Here is a 15,562-nt window from a genome sequence, read left to right on the forward strand (position 1 = left end):
TTATATAACTAATATAATATAAATGTCATTATAAGTTGTATTTTTTAGAGAATAATAAGGAAATATATGTATAAATGTTAAGTATATATGTATGTGTGTGTGTGTGTGTGTGTTTGTGTATATATATATATATATATATATATATATATATATATATATATATGTATATGCAACCTGGCAAATATACATACATACATAAGTACATACAGACAGACAGAAAGACATTATGTGTTGAGAATCTAACCCAGGGCCTGAGCATGCCAGGAAAGTACTCCATTATTCAGATATATTTACAGTTTACTGAAATATAATGTGATATGAGATTGGCTGAATCTACAAAATAGAGTGTAGAAAAAGAGGCCTGAATGTCCCCTAAAATAATGGCAATATTTGAAGAATTGTTTTATATGAACAATGTGATTTTTTAAAGAATACTTTAATGTAATAGGAATTTCACTCTCCTCTCAAATTGTCTTCCATTTATAGTAAGCTATTTTGCCTTCAATTTTTGTGTGTGAAATTATTACTGTATCATAATACCAAAATATTTATTTTTAAATTACAATTAATATTCCAAAACTTGTTTCTACATTGATAAGCCTAAGGAAAATTATATTCAACTAAAGAAAAATCAGTTATTTTAATAGCCTAACCACGTATTAAAGAGATAGTCAAAAAATAAGTAAATAATTAAAAAAATGTCCAGAGAGTTTATGTGAATGAGGTATACTTAAAAAGCAGTATGGATTCAATCCCATGCAAGATGCCTTTCTCCAACCTTGTCTGGTCTGTTAGGTATGGTTTTTTGTTTGTTTATTTGTTTGTTTGTTTGGTTGGAGTTTTTGTTGTTGTTGTTGTTGTTCGAGACAGGGTTTCTCTGTGTAGCCCTGGCTGTCCTGGAACTCACTTTGTAGACCAGGCTGGCCTCGAACTCAGAAATCTGCCTGCCTCTGTTTCTCAAGTGCTGGGATTAAAGGCATGTGCCACCACGCCCAGCTTAGGTATGTTATTAATATGTGGGATAATGATATAACTTTAGCAAATGATGTTTTGGTAAGTAAGGATGATATACTCCACAGTTATATAAGTTCCACATTAATTTTTAAAATGAAAGCAGGTAACATTCAAAAGGGAACTAAATGCTTTCATTATTTAATTTTGTTTAAAATGTTGCTTCTGTTCTCTGTACTTTTGTGCTAGAGACATTTCTGGCCCAGTGCATTCATCCAGGTTTTGAAGGTTCAGTTGCTCCTGTTAATATGTAACATGGTTTGGTTTCTGCCCCTAGAGTTTCTCAGAGTGCAACATAAGTGACTCCTTAGTGACTTATCTGTCTATCTGTTCTCCCCCCTCTCTAGTCCTGTGTTCCTGAAGGGTCATTTAATGCTCTGGATGTACTAGGTAGGAGTTAATTCTAGAACAGTTCAGGTACCGCCTTTCATAACCGGCAGCTTTCATCTCCTTCAGAGACTTGCTTCCCGGGAGCTGAAGATTTGCTTGTTTCGGTGGATTTTTTGTTGCTGTCCTAACTGTCCCTTGATACTCAGAGGCTTGAGATCCTGGGAGCATACGATCCTGAAAACTCACTACTTCGCTTTTTTTTTTTTTCTTCAGGATCCAAGCTCCCATTTGTTGTCTTTGATTTCTGCAAAATCAGTTGGAGGGGAAGACTTTAAAATAAATTAATCTTTAGACTCAAAAGCTTGACAATAATAGAATGTAGATTACAGGTGGTAAAATTCCCACAGTTTTCTTATATTTCTTGCGTGTTTTTTTACAGGGTGGAGAAAAGTTAAGGGGAATTTAAAAGTACTTTACTTGGAATTGTTTTCATTATGGGTGATATTAATAAGTGATCCAAAAAAAAAAAATAATTGAGAGGCTAATCCCATTCCCTTCTTTGTTTTTATAACCCAGTGATGCTCATACAGTTTAGTTTAATCATGAATATGAGGGGAAAATTTGGACTTAGATAGTGGTAATAAATGTGTCTGTTCTCATGGTTGCATAGGCAAGAGGCTTATAGCATAAGTCACCTGTCTCCCAGTGCAAGGTTCTCTCTGTTAGAACATGCTTTTAGTCTCCATTTGCAGGAACACTCTCTGACTAGACAACATCACGTCCTCCCAACCACGTAGTGTTCAAAGTCTGCAGAATTATGACTGCTGGAGAAAACTCTGTGCTTACCTAGTACATCCTGGACGGTATCCTGTGAATTATCTTACAAAATGATGTATACAGTAAAAGTGAACGCTCGTGCTTTTCTAGGCATGTAAGGTTTATGCGTATTAGTTCTATTTGAAGAGCATAGGTATTGAGCATAGCCAAGCACCGATCTTCTCAAGGAGTATGGCTAGAGGGCTCCACACATTCACATATAGCATCCACTTAGGGAATATCCTGGAAGATAGGAGTTTATAAAGTATTTTATCATTTACATTTTTAATTAAACAGTAAAATATTTTATAAAAACACAGGTTCAGAATTCTTTTCCAGTTGATTTTTGGTAGTTGAGGTGATCTATAAATCAAGACATGTTTAAAGCACATTTTAAAAATAGCATTGTCTTAAGTAAACTTAAATTACTTCCTCATGTTTCTAGGCATTTTCCTGTTTATAAACCCAAGCTTTGCCTATATACATATAATCTGTAGAACCTACAGTGTAGATTATCAAACTCTCTAGTATTTTATTTTTGAGCAATGCGTAATTATATCTTCATTGTAAATAATCCAAACATTGTAGAAAAATGCCTTAAGTTTTCTTGTCCATTTGTCTCAGTTCTGGTTCTGTGCCTCAGATAACCCTGTTTTAACATTGGCAAAGGTTGTTTCCATTTTTTCTTAACTTTTAATTAGTATACTGTTCTGTAGTTGTGTTAAAATACTATGGCCAAAAGCAACTTTAACAGAAGAAAGAGTTTATTTTGCCTTAAAATTCCATAGGGACAGAGTCCATACTGGACGGAAAGGCATCCGACAGGCAGACTTGGCAGAAATAGGCAGCTAAGAGCGCATGTCTAAGCCACATAGAAAACAGAGCAAGAACACATATACTGGGGCAAGGCTATGAACCTAAAGCCTTTGCCCCGTGACATTACCTACTGCTATACCAGCACATTTTGTTGGTTTTGCAAAAGGTCTTTCTCTGTACCCGTGACAGGCCTAAAACTCACTGTAAAGAGCAACTCTGCCTCAGATTTACTGTGATCCTCTAGCCCGAGCTTCCTGAGTTGTGGGAGTATAGGTTCATGTATGTGTGTGTGTGTGTGTGTGTGTGATGATCTTCAAGTCTTAGTTATATGTAGCAGAACCATTTCTTAACTGTTTTGAACCTAAATTAAAATATTAAGAAATAATATATACATGTTATTTAGTAGCATAAAAATAAATACTAGTGGGAACAGGAAAAAAATAAAAGCAATTGCCTTTGATAGAGGGAATTAGTATAAAAGCAAATGTTACTGTTTTTTCTTATACTAATTTCTGTAATATTTAACATTTTAAATTACATACATCATTAATAAAATTAAATGAAAAATTTCTATTTTGATTAATATATTTATGTTGCACCTATAAATGCTTCTCTTTTCACTTGGAATAACAAATCATAATTTTCTGCATATTTTTGTGTACAGTAATTTTCTTAGTATAGTGTATATAGTTTTCCTCATCTACTTATTTTTATTAAATTATACTCAATTTTAAATTTAAAATGACATTAGGAAATATTGAAACGTGCAGTGGCATTATTTGTTTATATTTTTAGAGTTCAAGATGCAAGCATGCAGTTAAAAAAGCAACAAAATGGATTTCAGAGAGTACAGAAAGAATTAGGTCATCTACAACTTGAGTTAAAAATTAAACAAAAACAATCCCAAGTCTTCAGGTAAGATTATCTTTAAGAACTGAAAATTATAAATATTAAAAACATATAGAAAATGCTTACTTTATAAATTCAGACATTTAGTAATATGACTTCTTATCATGAAAAAAAATGGAAATGGCTTTACTTTCTGTCATCTCAACAGAATTGTTTTACTAACGAATGTAACTGAACAGCTTGTTCTGTTCACACCTGGGTTTGTTCTTTCTCTGCAGTGCATTCAAAATGAAAGCATAGTAGCCAGCGTGGTTTGTGTTTGTGCAGAGTGTGGTGACTTGTATGTCCGTGTGCCTGTTCACATGTTTATGTCTTCCTCTACTGTTCTTGGTGTTATTTCTGAGACAGGTCTTCTGACTAAGCCTGGAGCTTACGTTTGGCTAGACTTGCTGACCCCAGGCTCCATCCAGGGATCTTCAAGTCTCTGCCTCCCCTAAGCTGTGTTTCTGGCCATGCACCATCAGGCTGGCTTTTTACAGGAGTGCAGGTATGGATCTGAGCTGAGGGCTTGTGGTTGTATGAGAGCTCTATACCTGCTCTTCAGCCCTGCCAGGTTCCTCTTGATGAATAGTTCTTGGTCATTTGATCTGATGGAACAAAAAATCTTTCTGTTGATAATACAGATCCTTAAATTTGGAACTCTCCAAGCATAAATGTTAACTTTCTCCCATAGAGTCTCTGGAAGGTTTATAATGCATAAAGATCAAATCCAGAGCACCCCTCCCCCCAAAAAAACCCCCTAGGATTATATACTGAGAACCTCTATAAAAATGAGCCTTTATTTTGTGTCAGTTAACTTTTAGTACTTAGAAAAAGAAACATGAGCTGATGAGATGACTCAGCAGGTAAGAGCACTGACTGCTCTTCCAAAGGTCCTGAGTTCAAATCCCAGCAACCACATGGTAGCTCACAACCATCCATAATGAGATCTGATGCCCTCTTCTGGAATGTCTGAAGACAGCTACAGTGTACTTACAAATAAATAAATCTTAAAAAAAAAAAAAAAAACAAAACCATAGTTTAAATTAATATGATAAATGACACAGATTCAGGGTAACTAAAAAAAGATGCTGAGTAAATAATTGGGTTTTTGTTTTTTAATTCACTCTAATACCACAAACGGTTTTTTTTTTTTTTAAATCTTCTGATTCTTTAATGTATCTGTTAATAATCTGCTGGCCGCTTATCATCCTTTTACAGATGTCTTATGTATAACTGGTAGTGTGTGTGTGTGTGTGTGTGTGTGTACCACATACATGTGGTTTCCCCTGAGGTGTTATATTCCCCTGAGACTGGGATGCTGGGGAATGAACCTGGGTCTTCTGAAGAGCAGCCAGCTCTACTAACCACGTATTCATTGCTCCAGTCCCCCATGTGAACATTTTTACCATTAAAATTCTCCTCGGCCCATTTTAAGAAAGTCAATAGTGACCGAGAAGATTAATAGCACCAGGCAGCTCTGACTTCCAGTTGCTTGGCTCCTGAAGTATCCTCGGCCTATGTCTGGATTGCTGCATATAAAGATGTCTGGCCTCTTTGTAGTTAAAGTAATGAACTAGAAGACCTTTGGCACTGCTGTATACTGGCGTGCACTCTCACGGCTTTCAGACGGTACCTGCTGTCTCGGCAAAGGTGTTGAAGGCTTCCTTTAACTTTCAGAGTTACTTCTATTAAACAGTGGATTATATGATCATGATAAACCACTTCTGAAGAAATATGTGTTGTTGTGCTTTCTTGTTTAAAAATCCTAATTTTTTGTTTTACTAATTGCAGTCAAAGATTGTCAGAATACAAATACTTCTGGAATAAGACTCTTTTATTACTTACTTTTACTAAAAGGGAACTAACAAGTATTAAATATGAAATATATGATAATTTTCAAAACTGGACTTCACTGAAAGGAGAAGTTTTTCTACAAATTAAATCTATAAGTGATACAGCTTTGGCAGGTTTGTTACATATATTTACAGCCTAATTGCTTTGTCTATAACTGATACATCATAATTTTGCAGTCATAGTATTTCCTTGTCTTTTGGGAATTAGGCTCCACTTTTAAGGTGATTACTAGTTGGTACTGTAAATAAACATTAAGGTCTATTCCCTTCCTGGAATTCAGCAGTTATATACTGATCTAACATAAGCTACAATACATCTGTTTTAAGTTATAGTCAAAAGTCTAATTATTCTTGTTAAGCATATGAATTTGTTTAAAATTTTTCTCTTCATCTCAGTGGCTGGGTAGTAATGTTAGATCAGCCTCCCTCAATAATTATAAATACTAAACAAAAATACTCAACATTGCTGAGAGATTTGAACCAAGCACAGACAGGTGGAATCATCGAACATTAAAGATATTTACCCCATGAAAAATGCCAGTCTGAAAAGGCAGCATGGTGCATCACATTCATGTGACTTGGAAAGGGAGAAGTAGAAAACTGAACTTCTGGGACGCAGGGGGGTTAGGAGCAAGGATGATGATACACAGAGGAATGGAAAGATATGGAAAGTATTCTCTAAGATGTGTAGTGGCACAGTCACATCATCATGCATTTGCTAAAACTTACAGAACATACGACACCACGTGTGACGTCTAATATAAATGGTGAGCTCTGGCTAAAACTAAAATGTCCCAGTTGATTGTCTTGAAGTGGATATACCAGTGTGGTACAGGATGCCAGTGAGAGGAGGCTGGGGCGGTCTGGGGCAGGAGGCATGTAAGAACTCTCTGCTTTCTCCTCACCTTTACTGTGAACCTAAAACTGCTTTAAAGAATGTTAAGATTATTTTAAATATTGAAAAGAATATGGAACTTGATACATCCCTTTCCTTTTTTAGTTTTTAAAGGCCAATAGGCTCAGGTCAGGATACTGTTTATTCTGAGTAAAGCAAAAGGTATGAAAGACAAATGTGTTCTTTTAAACCTAAGGATGAGAGGACAGAGATGAAAGTGGCCCCGGCTTCTGGGAAGAGCCAGGTGCAGAGACAGTGGGGAAAGCAGGTTCCGTATGGAATGAATGCGTTCCAAATCCCTGACTGCTCTCTGGAGTACATGTGTGTACAAGGAAGACTGAGCAGCCCATTGGAGACAAAAGTGATGATACTTAACACACACCACCCCAGAACAGCCTTTATGGTGTGAATGTAGCTAAATTACCTGCTCATTAAACCAGAGAAGAAACAAAAACAAAAACAACAAACAAACAAACAAACAAACGAAACACCCTTAAATAACTAAAAAAAAAAAAATTATGTGCATGAATGGTTTACTCTGAATATCTGGCACCATTTGTGTGCCTGAGGCCCAAGGAATCTAGAGAGGACTTTGAATGCCGTGAAACTAGAAACTAGTTACAGACAGTTGTGAGCCACCATGTGGGTGCTGGGAATCAAATCTGGGTCCTCTGTAAGAACAATCAATGCTCCTAACTGCTGAGCCATTTCTCCAGCCCCGTTAATACTCTTCTGAGGAAGCAAAATGGAACCCAGTTCTGCACCACCGACACTGTTCAGTACACAATTTCAGTATCTTAATATGTCTGGAAAGAAGTATTAAAAATATGCTCCATATCTCCCCAAATAGAACAGTCAGTATAGAGCAAATCTGAATTGCACTGGACGATTTGTGGGAAGGCATAACTCTTCCTGTCTTACTATGCTCTGCAGACATTGCATCTTTTATAAATGGAAAGATTCTGGCCATCCTGGTAAGTTTCTCTGGGTCATGTGCTAATGATATGTGCTCACATTGGAAAGCACACATTCTGTCACATTTTGGTAATTCTTGCAATACTTTTTAATTTTATCTGCAAACAGTGTTGCTATTGTAACTGTTTTAGGACACTATGAACCACATCCATATAAGAAGATGTACTTGGACTGGTGAGATGGCTCAGCGGGTAAGAGCACCCGACTGCTCTTCCAAAGGTGCAGAGTTCAAATCCCAGCAACCATATGGTGGCTCACAACCATCCTTAACNAGATCTGACTCCCTCTTCTGGGGCGTTTGAGGACAGCTACAGTGTACTTACATATAATAAATAAATAAATCTTAAAAAAAAAAAAAAAAAAAAAAAAAAAGGTGTACTTAGCTTTAACAAATATTCTGTGTTCTGACTGCATCAAAAACAGCCATTCCTGTGTCTCCCACTCACTTTTGGACCTTCCTAAAGCAGATATCAAAATTAGACCAAGATGTTAAGAGCTGTAAATCTCTTTCCTTTAGATCAAGAGCTAAGATGATTAAGTGAGCTTAGTGAGGAAGTCAAAAGCTAAGGCAGGTGGGAGGTTAGGCCTCTAGTACCTATGCAGCCCTTTATCTCATGAAATCGAAGGGAAGTTCTTGAGGGAGTGAGGAGTGCTTCTTCAGTGAACATACAGAAGAGAAGAAAAACAGCCTTGTTACTGATGTGTTACTAATTAATCTTCACTCATAACATTCTCCTAAGTTAAAGGTTAATTTAGAGGAAGTCCCTGACATGGATTCATGAAGGTTGAAAGAACTGAGAAGCTACAGGAGAAAATGGGAGCTCCCAGAAGTTAGTTCAGGAGGCTCAAGGAAGAATGTCTTCATAAGATACATGTGCATGACAAAGCCACAAAGGCTGACTTAGAAGCTGCATCAAACCATCTGAAACATCTGCTTAAGATAACTGATGAAGATAGCCTCATTAAGATAATTGATGAAGATAGCCTCATTAAGCAGCAGCATCCTTTGGGGGGGTGGTGGTGGTAGAGTTTCTAGCTCGTGCCAGCCCTGAACTCTAGATGGAGCTGAGGATGGGCTTGAACTTCTGGTCCTCCCTGGTGCACCATCACACCTGGTCCTTAATACCAGGCTTAAAAGGACTCCATTTAGGACTTTTCATAGCTAGAGAAGACATTACCTGGCTTCAAAGGCTCAAAAGATAAGCTGACTCTCTTGTTGCTGACTTGATATAGAAGCCCCCTTTCATCTGCCATCCTCAAATCCTGGGACTCTGAGAATCATATGAAGTCTACTCTGCCTGTTCAATATAAATGGGACACCACAATGACAGCACATCAATTTACAAAGTGGTTTACTGACTTTTTAAAGCCCTCTTTTGATAACTGTTACTCTGTAAATAACCTCAGCCTGGTGGTGCATGCCTCCTGCTCCAGCTACATGAAGGCTTGGGGAATGATAACTTTATTCAAGAAATTCAAGGCTATCTGGATAGCATGCTGAGATCCAGGCTTAAAGGAAAAACAAATTCCTTTCAATATAACTTCACCCAAGAACTGTGATGGAGTTTAATGAGATTAGTAATGCTTTCATGCATGTTAACTGACAGCCATTTTATAGCCTATGTATGGATTAGGGATTTCGACTGTCTGTGTACTTTATACGTTTATTTGCAGATAGTATCCATTATCAAGGATGGTGGTTTCTCCAATTTATCTGGACATAGTAAATTGAAAACCACTGAAAATGATTCTTTACTGTAGATGTCATTAAGATTAAATGCTATCATTAGGATTCACCAATATAGACCTCATTAAGAGCATTCATGATTCACTTTTATTGACAAGAATTTAGAAGAAGTTGATTGTAACCAGCATGGCTTTGAAGGCTCAATGCATTAGTGGATAAAGTAGTTGTAGACAATGTAGAAATATCAGTTGTTCTAGTTTGCTTCCTGTTGCTGTGATAAACACTGTGACCAAAGCAACTTCAAACGGAAAGGCCTTATTTCATTTGATAGCTTACAACTTCTTAGAAAGGGAAGGCATTCAAGGCAGGACCTCCTGCTGGTGTGGGTCTTGGTGATGCAGCTTGTTTTCACCCCCGTAAAACTCATGATTCATCATTGTGGACTTTGGTGGCGTCTGTTCTTTGGAGAGCTGTAGCCTCTCTATCTGGAGTGAGAAGTGCCTGTAACATCTCCCCTTAAGAAGTTTGGTCATACAGCAACCACTGAAACTTGGTGAAAGAAAAGAGCCAAGTTAAATCACAATAAGCTACTTCCTTGCTAGAGACAGGGTCTGCAAATGAACTCATTAAGCCAGGGGAGATCTCCACAGGGAAGCAGGCTGGGGTGCTGAGAATCAGACCCAGCTACTGGTCTTCTGTCTTCAGTGACCATCTGGCTGAATCAAGTTACCCTGGGGTGAGGAGTCAAAACCTCAGGGAAGTGGCACTCTTCACATAGAGCAGCCCTGGGGCATCAGAAGGCAAGGTGGAGTCATGAGTCTGAGGAAGCCACCAGAAAAGAACTTACAACCTCTCCTTTACCACATCCCAGAACTACATGGGACACCAAGGATACAGAGGGAATGGCTCCTGATTAACACAGCACCATGTGGGTCCTGCTTGAATGACAACAATCTAGGAAGGTGACTTTCAACTCACCTTGTCAGGGATTAACTCCCTAAGTATTCGTTTTATTTTTTTTTTATTTTCTGGTTTCTTAATTTCCAGGTCTTACATTATGTCTCTCAGTAGTTTTGCTTTAGTTTGTCTATTGTTTGGTGAGTTTTTGAGATTATTCTGTTTCCTTGAGGAAATCAAGAAATTTAAAAAGCTCCTAGAATTGAATAAAGTGAGCATAGCAAAACCTATAGAATGCATGAAAGCAGTTCTGAGAGAGAAGTGTGTATATACATATATATGTATATATATTTTAATACATTCATGTATATACACATATATTACACATACATACACTTTTAAAATCAAAGAGTTCAGGTAAGTAATGATCCATCTTAAGGCTTTGGAAGCAAACCAAATCAAAAGTACTAGGTGGGAAGAAATTATAAAGATCCAAGGAGAAACTAATGAAATAGAAGTGAAAAAAAATAGGACTCAATGAAATAAGGATTTGGATTAAGTATGGTGGCACATGGGCCCATCACATCTCTCTGAGTATGAGGACATCCTGGCTTATGTATTGAGTTTCAGGCCAGTCAATACATAACGAGACCATGTCTAATAATAAAAACAAACAAACAAAAAAACTCAAAAAAATAAAAAGACGAAATAGATAATTGTTTCACTTAGTCAAGAGAAACAGAGAAAAGTACCCAATTTAATAAAATAACAAAATTAGAGATGAAAAGCAATACATTAGAACAAAAAGCAGTGAAATTCAGGATCATAAGGACATATTTCAAAAAACATATATTCCATTAAACTGGAAAAACCTTGACATCAATGAATTTATAGACAAGTCTGGCATATCAAAGTTAAATCAAGGAGTCAGTTATTTAAGTAGAACTATAGAAAAAGTAATGGGATTGAAGCAGGCTTAAAACATTTAAAAGTCTCCCCCCCCCCGCCCTTTTTTAAAAAAAGTGCTTAGGTCCAGATAGATTCACTGCAGAATTCTACCAACCTTTAAAGGAGATGAAAAACCAGTGCTTCTCAAGTTCCATAAAATAGAAGAAACATTTAAGAATAAGTCAGTATTACTTAGTACCAAAAGAGATAGATACAAATACAACAAATCTCCCTAATAATAAAACCAGTCGTCCTGATGAATATAGACAAAAAGAAAATTCTCAATAAAATCTTGCAAACTTTAGACAGGAGTACCTGAAAAAGAAATCAAGTTGAACTCATTCCAGAAATGTAGAGATGACTCACCAACTACAAATCAGTAAATGTAACACACCACATAGATAAACTCAAGGCCAGAAACCACATGGTCATTTCATTAGATGCTGAAAAAGCCTTTAACAAAAAATTCATGACAATATGTAGGTACTGGGTAGGGGTTGGGGAACATAAGAGGGAACATAGCTGAAAGGCGGTGTATGATAACACTGAGCCAACATTGTGCTCTAAGGGGAAGCACATGAAACTCTCACTCAAACCAGGAGCAAGGCACCGCTGCCACTTTCCCCACTCCCAGTCTCTGTAGTGCCCAATCTCAGTAAGACAAGAGAAGAAAATGCACTAGATACAAAGAAGCCCCAGAACCCTTCTTTTCAGGAGATAGAACTACTCAGAAGAAACTCTGAAGACGTCTCCAGAAATCTCCTATAACTGATGAACACTTTCAAAAGTGACAGGATACCAGATTAACGTGCAAAACTCAGCAGTAGCCTTCCTATAGACCAATTATACACATACTGAAAAAGAAGTCAAGGTAGTGACCCTGTGCACAATAGATTAATAACACACTGGAATAAATCTAAGCAAGGAAATGAAAGACCTCTACAATGAAAACTTCCACATGCTCTGAAGGAAGACCTTAGATGGAAAGACAAAAGGTAAGGACTGTAAACAAACAAAATTGATAAACTCTGAGAGTTTATCAAAGGGTGTCATTAAAAAAACAAGTGTGATGGATAGCTGTCCCAGAGGGAAGCATTGCAGGTTCACAAAGGGGAACTGGCTAGTGCCCTCCCAACTCTTAGGATTTGTTTCAGTTCACGTGTCACCTCCTCCAAGAGGTCTTTGCAGACTGTCCTGAAGCCTTCTTTGTCTAAGCTTCTTTATCCTTTGCTTCATACTAAATAATGTGTGTCACTACTGGGAGTATTCCTGTCCATTTCTTGATTTTTGTTGTTTACTGTCTAGCCTCTGGTACTAGGCTATAGTTTCTTTGAGAAAAAGCACACAGGACCTTCTTCCAAAGCTGAAGGCAGAAATGCACACACAAGGACTGCAGACTCAGATCTCAAACAAAAAGTGAGTGCGCCCAAGAAAGACATGGGCGTATGCACTTGAGATCTTGCTATAGTAAGAGGTTTTTGCCTCCTCACTCACTCCTATCATCCTGATCTCAGCCCCAGGGCACAGGTGTGCCAACTGAGACAAGTAGGTGCAAAACCTGAAAGGTGCTGACACTGGTCTTTTTTACAGCTGCTTTGAATGAATTTCAAATCTAGCAAAAGTTCTAGTGGATACAGGAACAAACAACTTTCACATCATCAAGCTTTAGAAAATAAGTTGAATATAATATCCTCAGAAGCCAAGACCAGGAAAGCGTGAAAACGTTTCACAACTACGGTCCAGTATGGTAGCCACCAGGCACATGTGGCTATCAGTATTTGAAATGTGGGTTTACCTTCTTAATGAAATGGGATAGTTTACATAACAAGTTAAATATACCATTAAAATTAATTTCAAATCTTCAAGAGAAAATTTGAATTACACATATAGTTTTGTAGTATATATTGCTTCAGTGGATATTGCTAGTCTAAATTAGTAGTGAGGTGAACTGTTCCATGCTTTACAAACTACAAATATTATAATTCTAGCTTGATATTTACAAGATGGTAAAGGTAATGTGAGTTGTAGCAGGGGTGCCTTTGTCACTCCCCCCACTCTCCCCCCCCTTCCTCTCCCTCAGCCCATAGCCCGGATTGTATTGAAACTTGTTACCTGTTTTTAAATGCTTATAACAACTCGCAACTGGAAATAGTCCAGATATCTTTCTGTGGATGAAGGACAAACAGTATTATATCTATTCTATATAATCCAAGTCAGCAACAAAAAGGAAAAAATTAATACAAGCAGTAACTTGAATGAACATCAAGGAAAAAAATTCAAGGTTCTTTTTTTTTTAAAGCCAATTTCAGAATCTTTTCACAGGGTTCTTATTTTTATGGTTTGAAAATTTCATAACTCATAGTGTGTTTTGATCAAATCTCCTCTCCCCTCCAGTCTCCCCACTCTCCTCCTCACCACTGTCCTTGCCCAACCTCAGATACTTTTTGTGTTAAAAGTCACTCAGTTCACTTGGTGCTGACTGGGTATTCATGGGCATGAGACCATCTACCAGAGCGTAGGAGCTTCCCAGGGGCCAAATCCCTAAATTAAACTGACTGTCCCATAAAGACCAGTTGACAACAGTTCCCCAGCTTGGATGGGACTTGATAGCTCGTCTCCCATTCATACTGTGCTTTTATCTGTCGTGACTGTGTATGTGATCACAGCCATGTGAGTTCATGTGTACAAAGGCCCTATTGTGTGAGTCTGGTAAATACCTTTAGCTCTTGTAGAGTCTCTGAGAGAGGGAATATGACAGAGATGTCCCACTTAGAGCTGGGCTCTTTAGCTCTTGTAAGTTCTCAACCACCTCTTCTGTTAGGACTCCTGAGTCTCTGAGAGAGGGAATATGACAGAGATGTCCCACTTAGAGCTGAGTTCTCCACAGTCTCTTATTCTCTTCACACTGACCCGTTTTGGGTCTCTGTATAAGTCACCATCTATTAAATAAAGCTTCTCTGGTGTGGACTGAGAGGTGGCATATAGAACTTAGGAAGCAGTTTATTCCTACAGTTTAGCATAATAATAGTTGTAGGTTCTTCCCTAGGGTCTATGACCTAGCCAGCCATAGGTTGGTTGGTTGGTTGGTTGGTTTTGGCTCTGCTAAGGTACCAGTCATGAATTCTGTCTTGTGGATTGGGTTTAAATCCAATCATAAAATGGTTCAATCTCAAAATCTACATCTATTGTTCCATTTATACAGCGGTCTTGACATAATGCCATGTCGGTATAATCAAGAGCCAAGGACTAGAACTGGTAGACTGCAGAATGATTATGACAGTAAGGAGCGGGAAGGAGCTTAATGGTATACCAACAATCCCATATTTTGACTGTGGTAGTAACTATGTGAAACGACATGTCCTGGATGGGTGTTTTGTTAACTTGACATTATAGGGTCCCTAGGAAGAGGGAACTTTAGCTGAGGAATTACTCCCATCAGATTGGCCTGAAGCCAAGTCTGTGGGGGCATTTTCTTGATTGTTGGTTGATATGGGAGGGTCCAGCCCACTGCAGGCACTACCACTCTCGGGGCAGTAGTCCTGGGTTGTATAAGAAAGCAGAGGGAGCAAATGACAAGGAGTGAGCTGTAAGTCTTCCTCTGTTCCTCTCTTCAGTTACTGGCTCCTCTCTTCTTGTGTGTCGGTTACCCTGCCCTGATTTACCCTTATGACAGACTGGGAACTGTAGTCTGAAATATGCCTTTTCTTCTTCAAGCTGCTTTAGGGTGTTTTATCACAGCCATAGAAAGCAAACTAGAATGCTGTTTTTGTGCTAAAATTGCATAGAACAAGCACTCATACGCAAATGAGTTTGGCACAGCTGGTTAAAATCAAAATGCTTCTCTGGGGAGTAGAGTGAAGGGGAAATGGAACCTTTCTATATACATCTATTTGTTACTGTCTGTAAACTATTTCAAAATAAAAGTTTTTTTTTAAATCACTGTAATTTTGTGTTATTTCTCCATTTAATACCTATAGTTTTAAAGGCATTTCCTATTAATGTAATAAAGTTTATGAACTAATGGTTGCATACTGTAACATTGGATTTCCCTGATAATAAGGTTCTGGAACTCTTGCCTAAGCTCAGGGCTACAAAGAACAGAAATAAATCTTAATAAGATAAAGAAGTTGATTTGTATGAGATTAGTATTTGCTTTCGCTAATGCATTTTGTTGGTGTTCAGTGCTAAGAATTAGACCCAGGACCTCGCGTATGTACGATGTCTCACCACCAAGCCACAACTCCCTCTTAAGTATCTTCCCTTTTCACTCCTTTGGTTTTTCAAGACAGGGTTTCTCTGTGTACCCCTCAATGTCCTGGAACTTGCTCTGTAGACCAGGCTGGTTTAAAACTGACTGCCTCAGCCTCTCAAGTGCTGGGATTAAATGTGTGTACCACTGCCAGGGAATATCTCTCTCTCTCTCTCTCTCTCTCTCTCTCTCTC

The 15,562-nt window shown here is 37.9% G+C and overlaps 1 protein-coding gene across 2 annotated transcripts in view; it reads left to right on the plus strand.

Moving 5' to 3' along the window:
- Nucleotides 1-15,562, plus strand: part of Lekr1 (leucine, glutamate and lysine rich 1) — a 151,338-nt gene that overhangs the window by 54,307 nt on the left and 81,469 nt on the right. For both annotated transcript variants that reach the window (XM_021196847.2, XM_029537186.1), the window contains 2 exons: nucleotides 3,769-3,888; nucleotides 5,656-5,831. In XM_021196847.2, the coding sequence (XP_021052506.1) occupies nucleotides 3,769-3,888; nucleotides 5,656-5,831 (296 nt within the window). The remainder of the gene's footprint in view (nucleotides 1-3,768; nucleotides 3,889-5,655; nucleotides 5,832-15,562) is intronic.

Source organism: Mus pahari, chromosome 4 (assembly GCF_900095145.1).
Source record: "Mus pahari chromosome 4, PAHARI_EIJ_v1.1, whole genome shotgun sequence".
NCBI classification, from domain to species: Eukaryota; Metazoa; Chordata; class Mammalia; order Rodentia; family Muridae; genus Mus; species Mus pahari.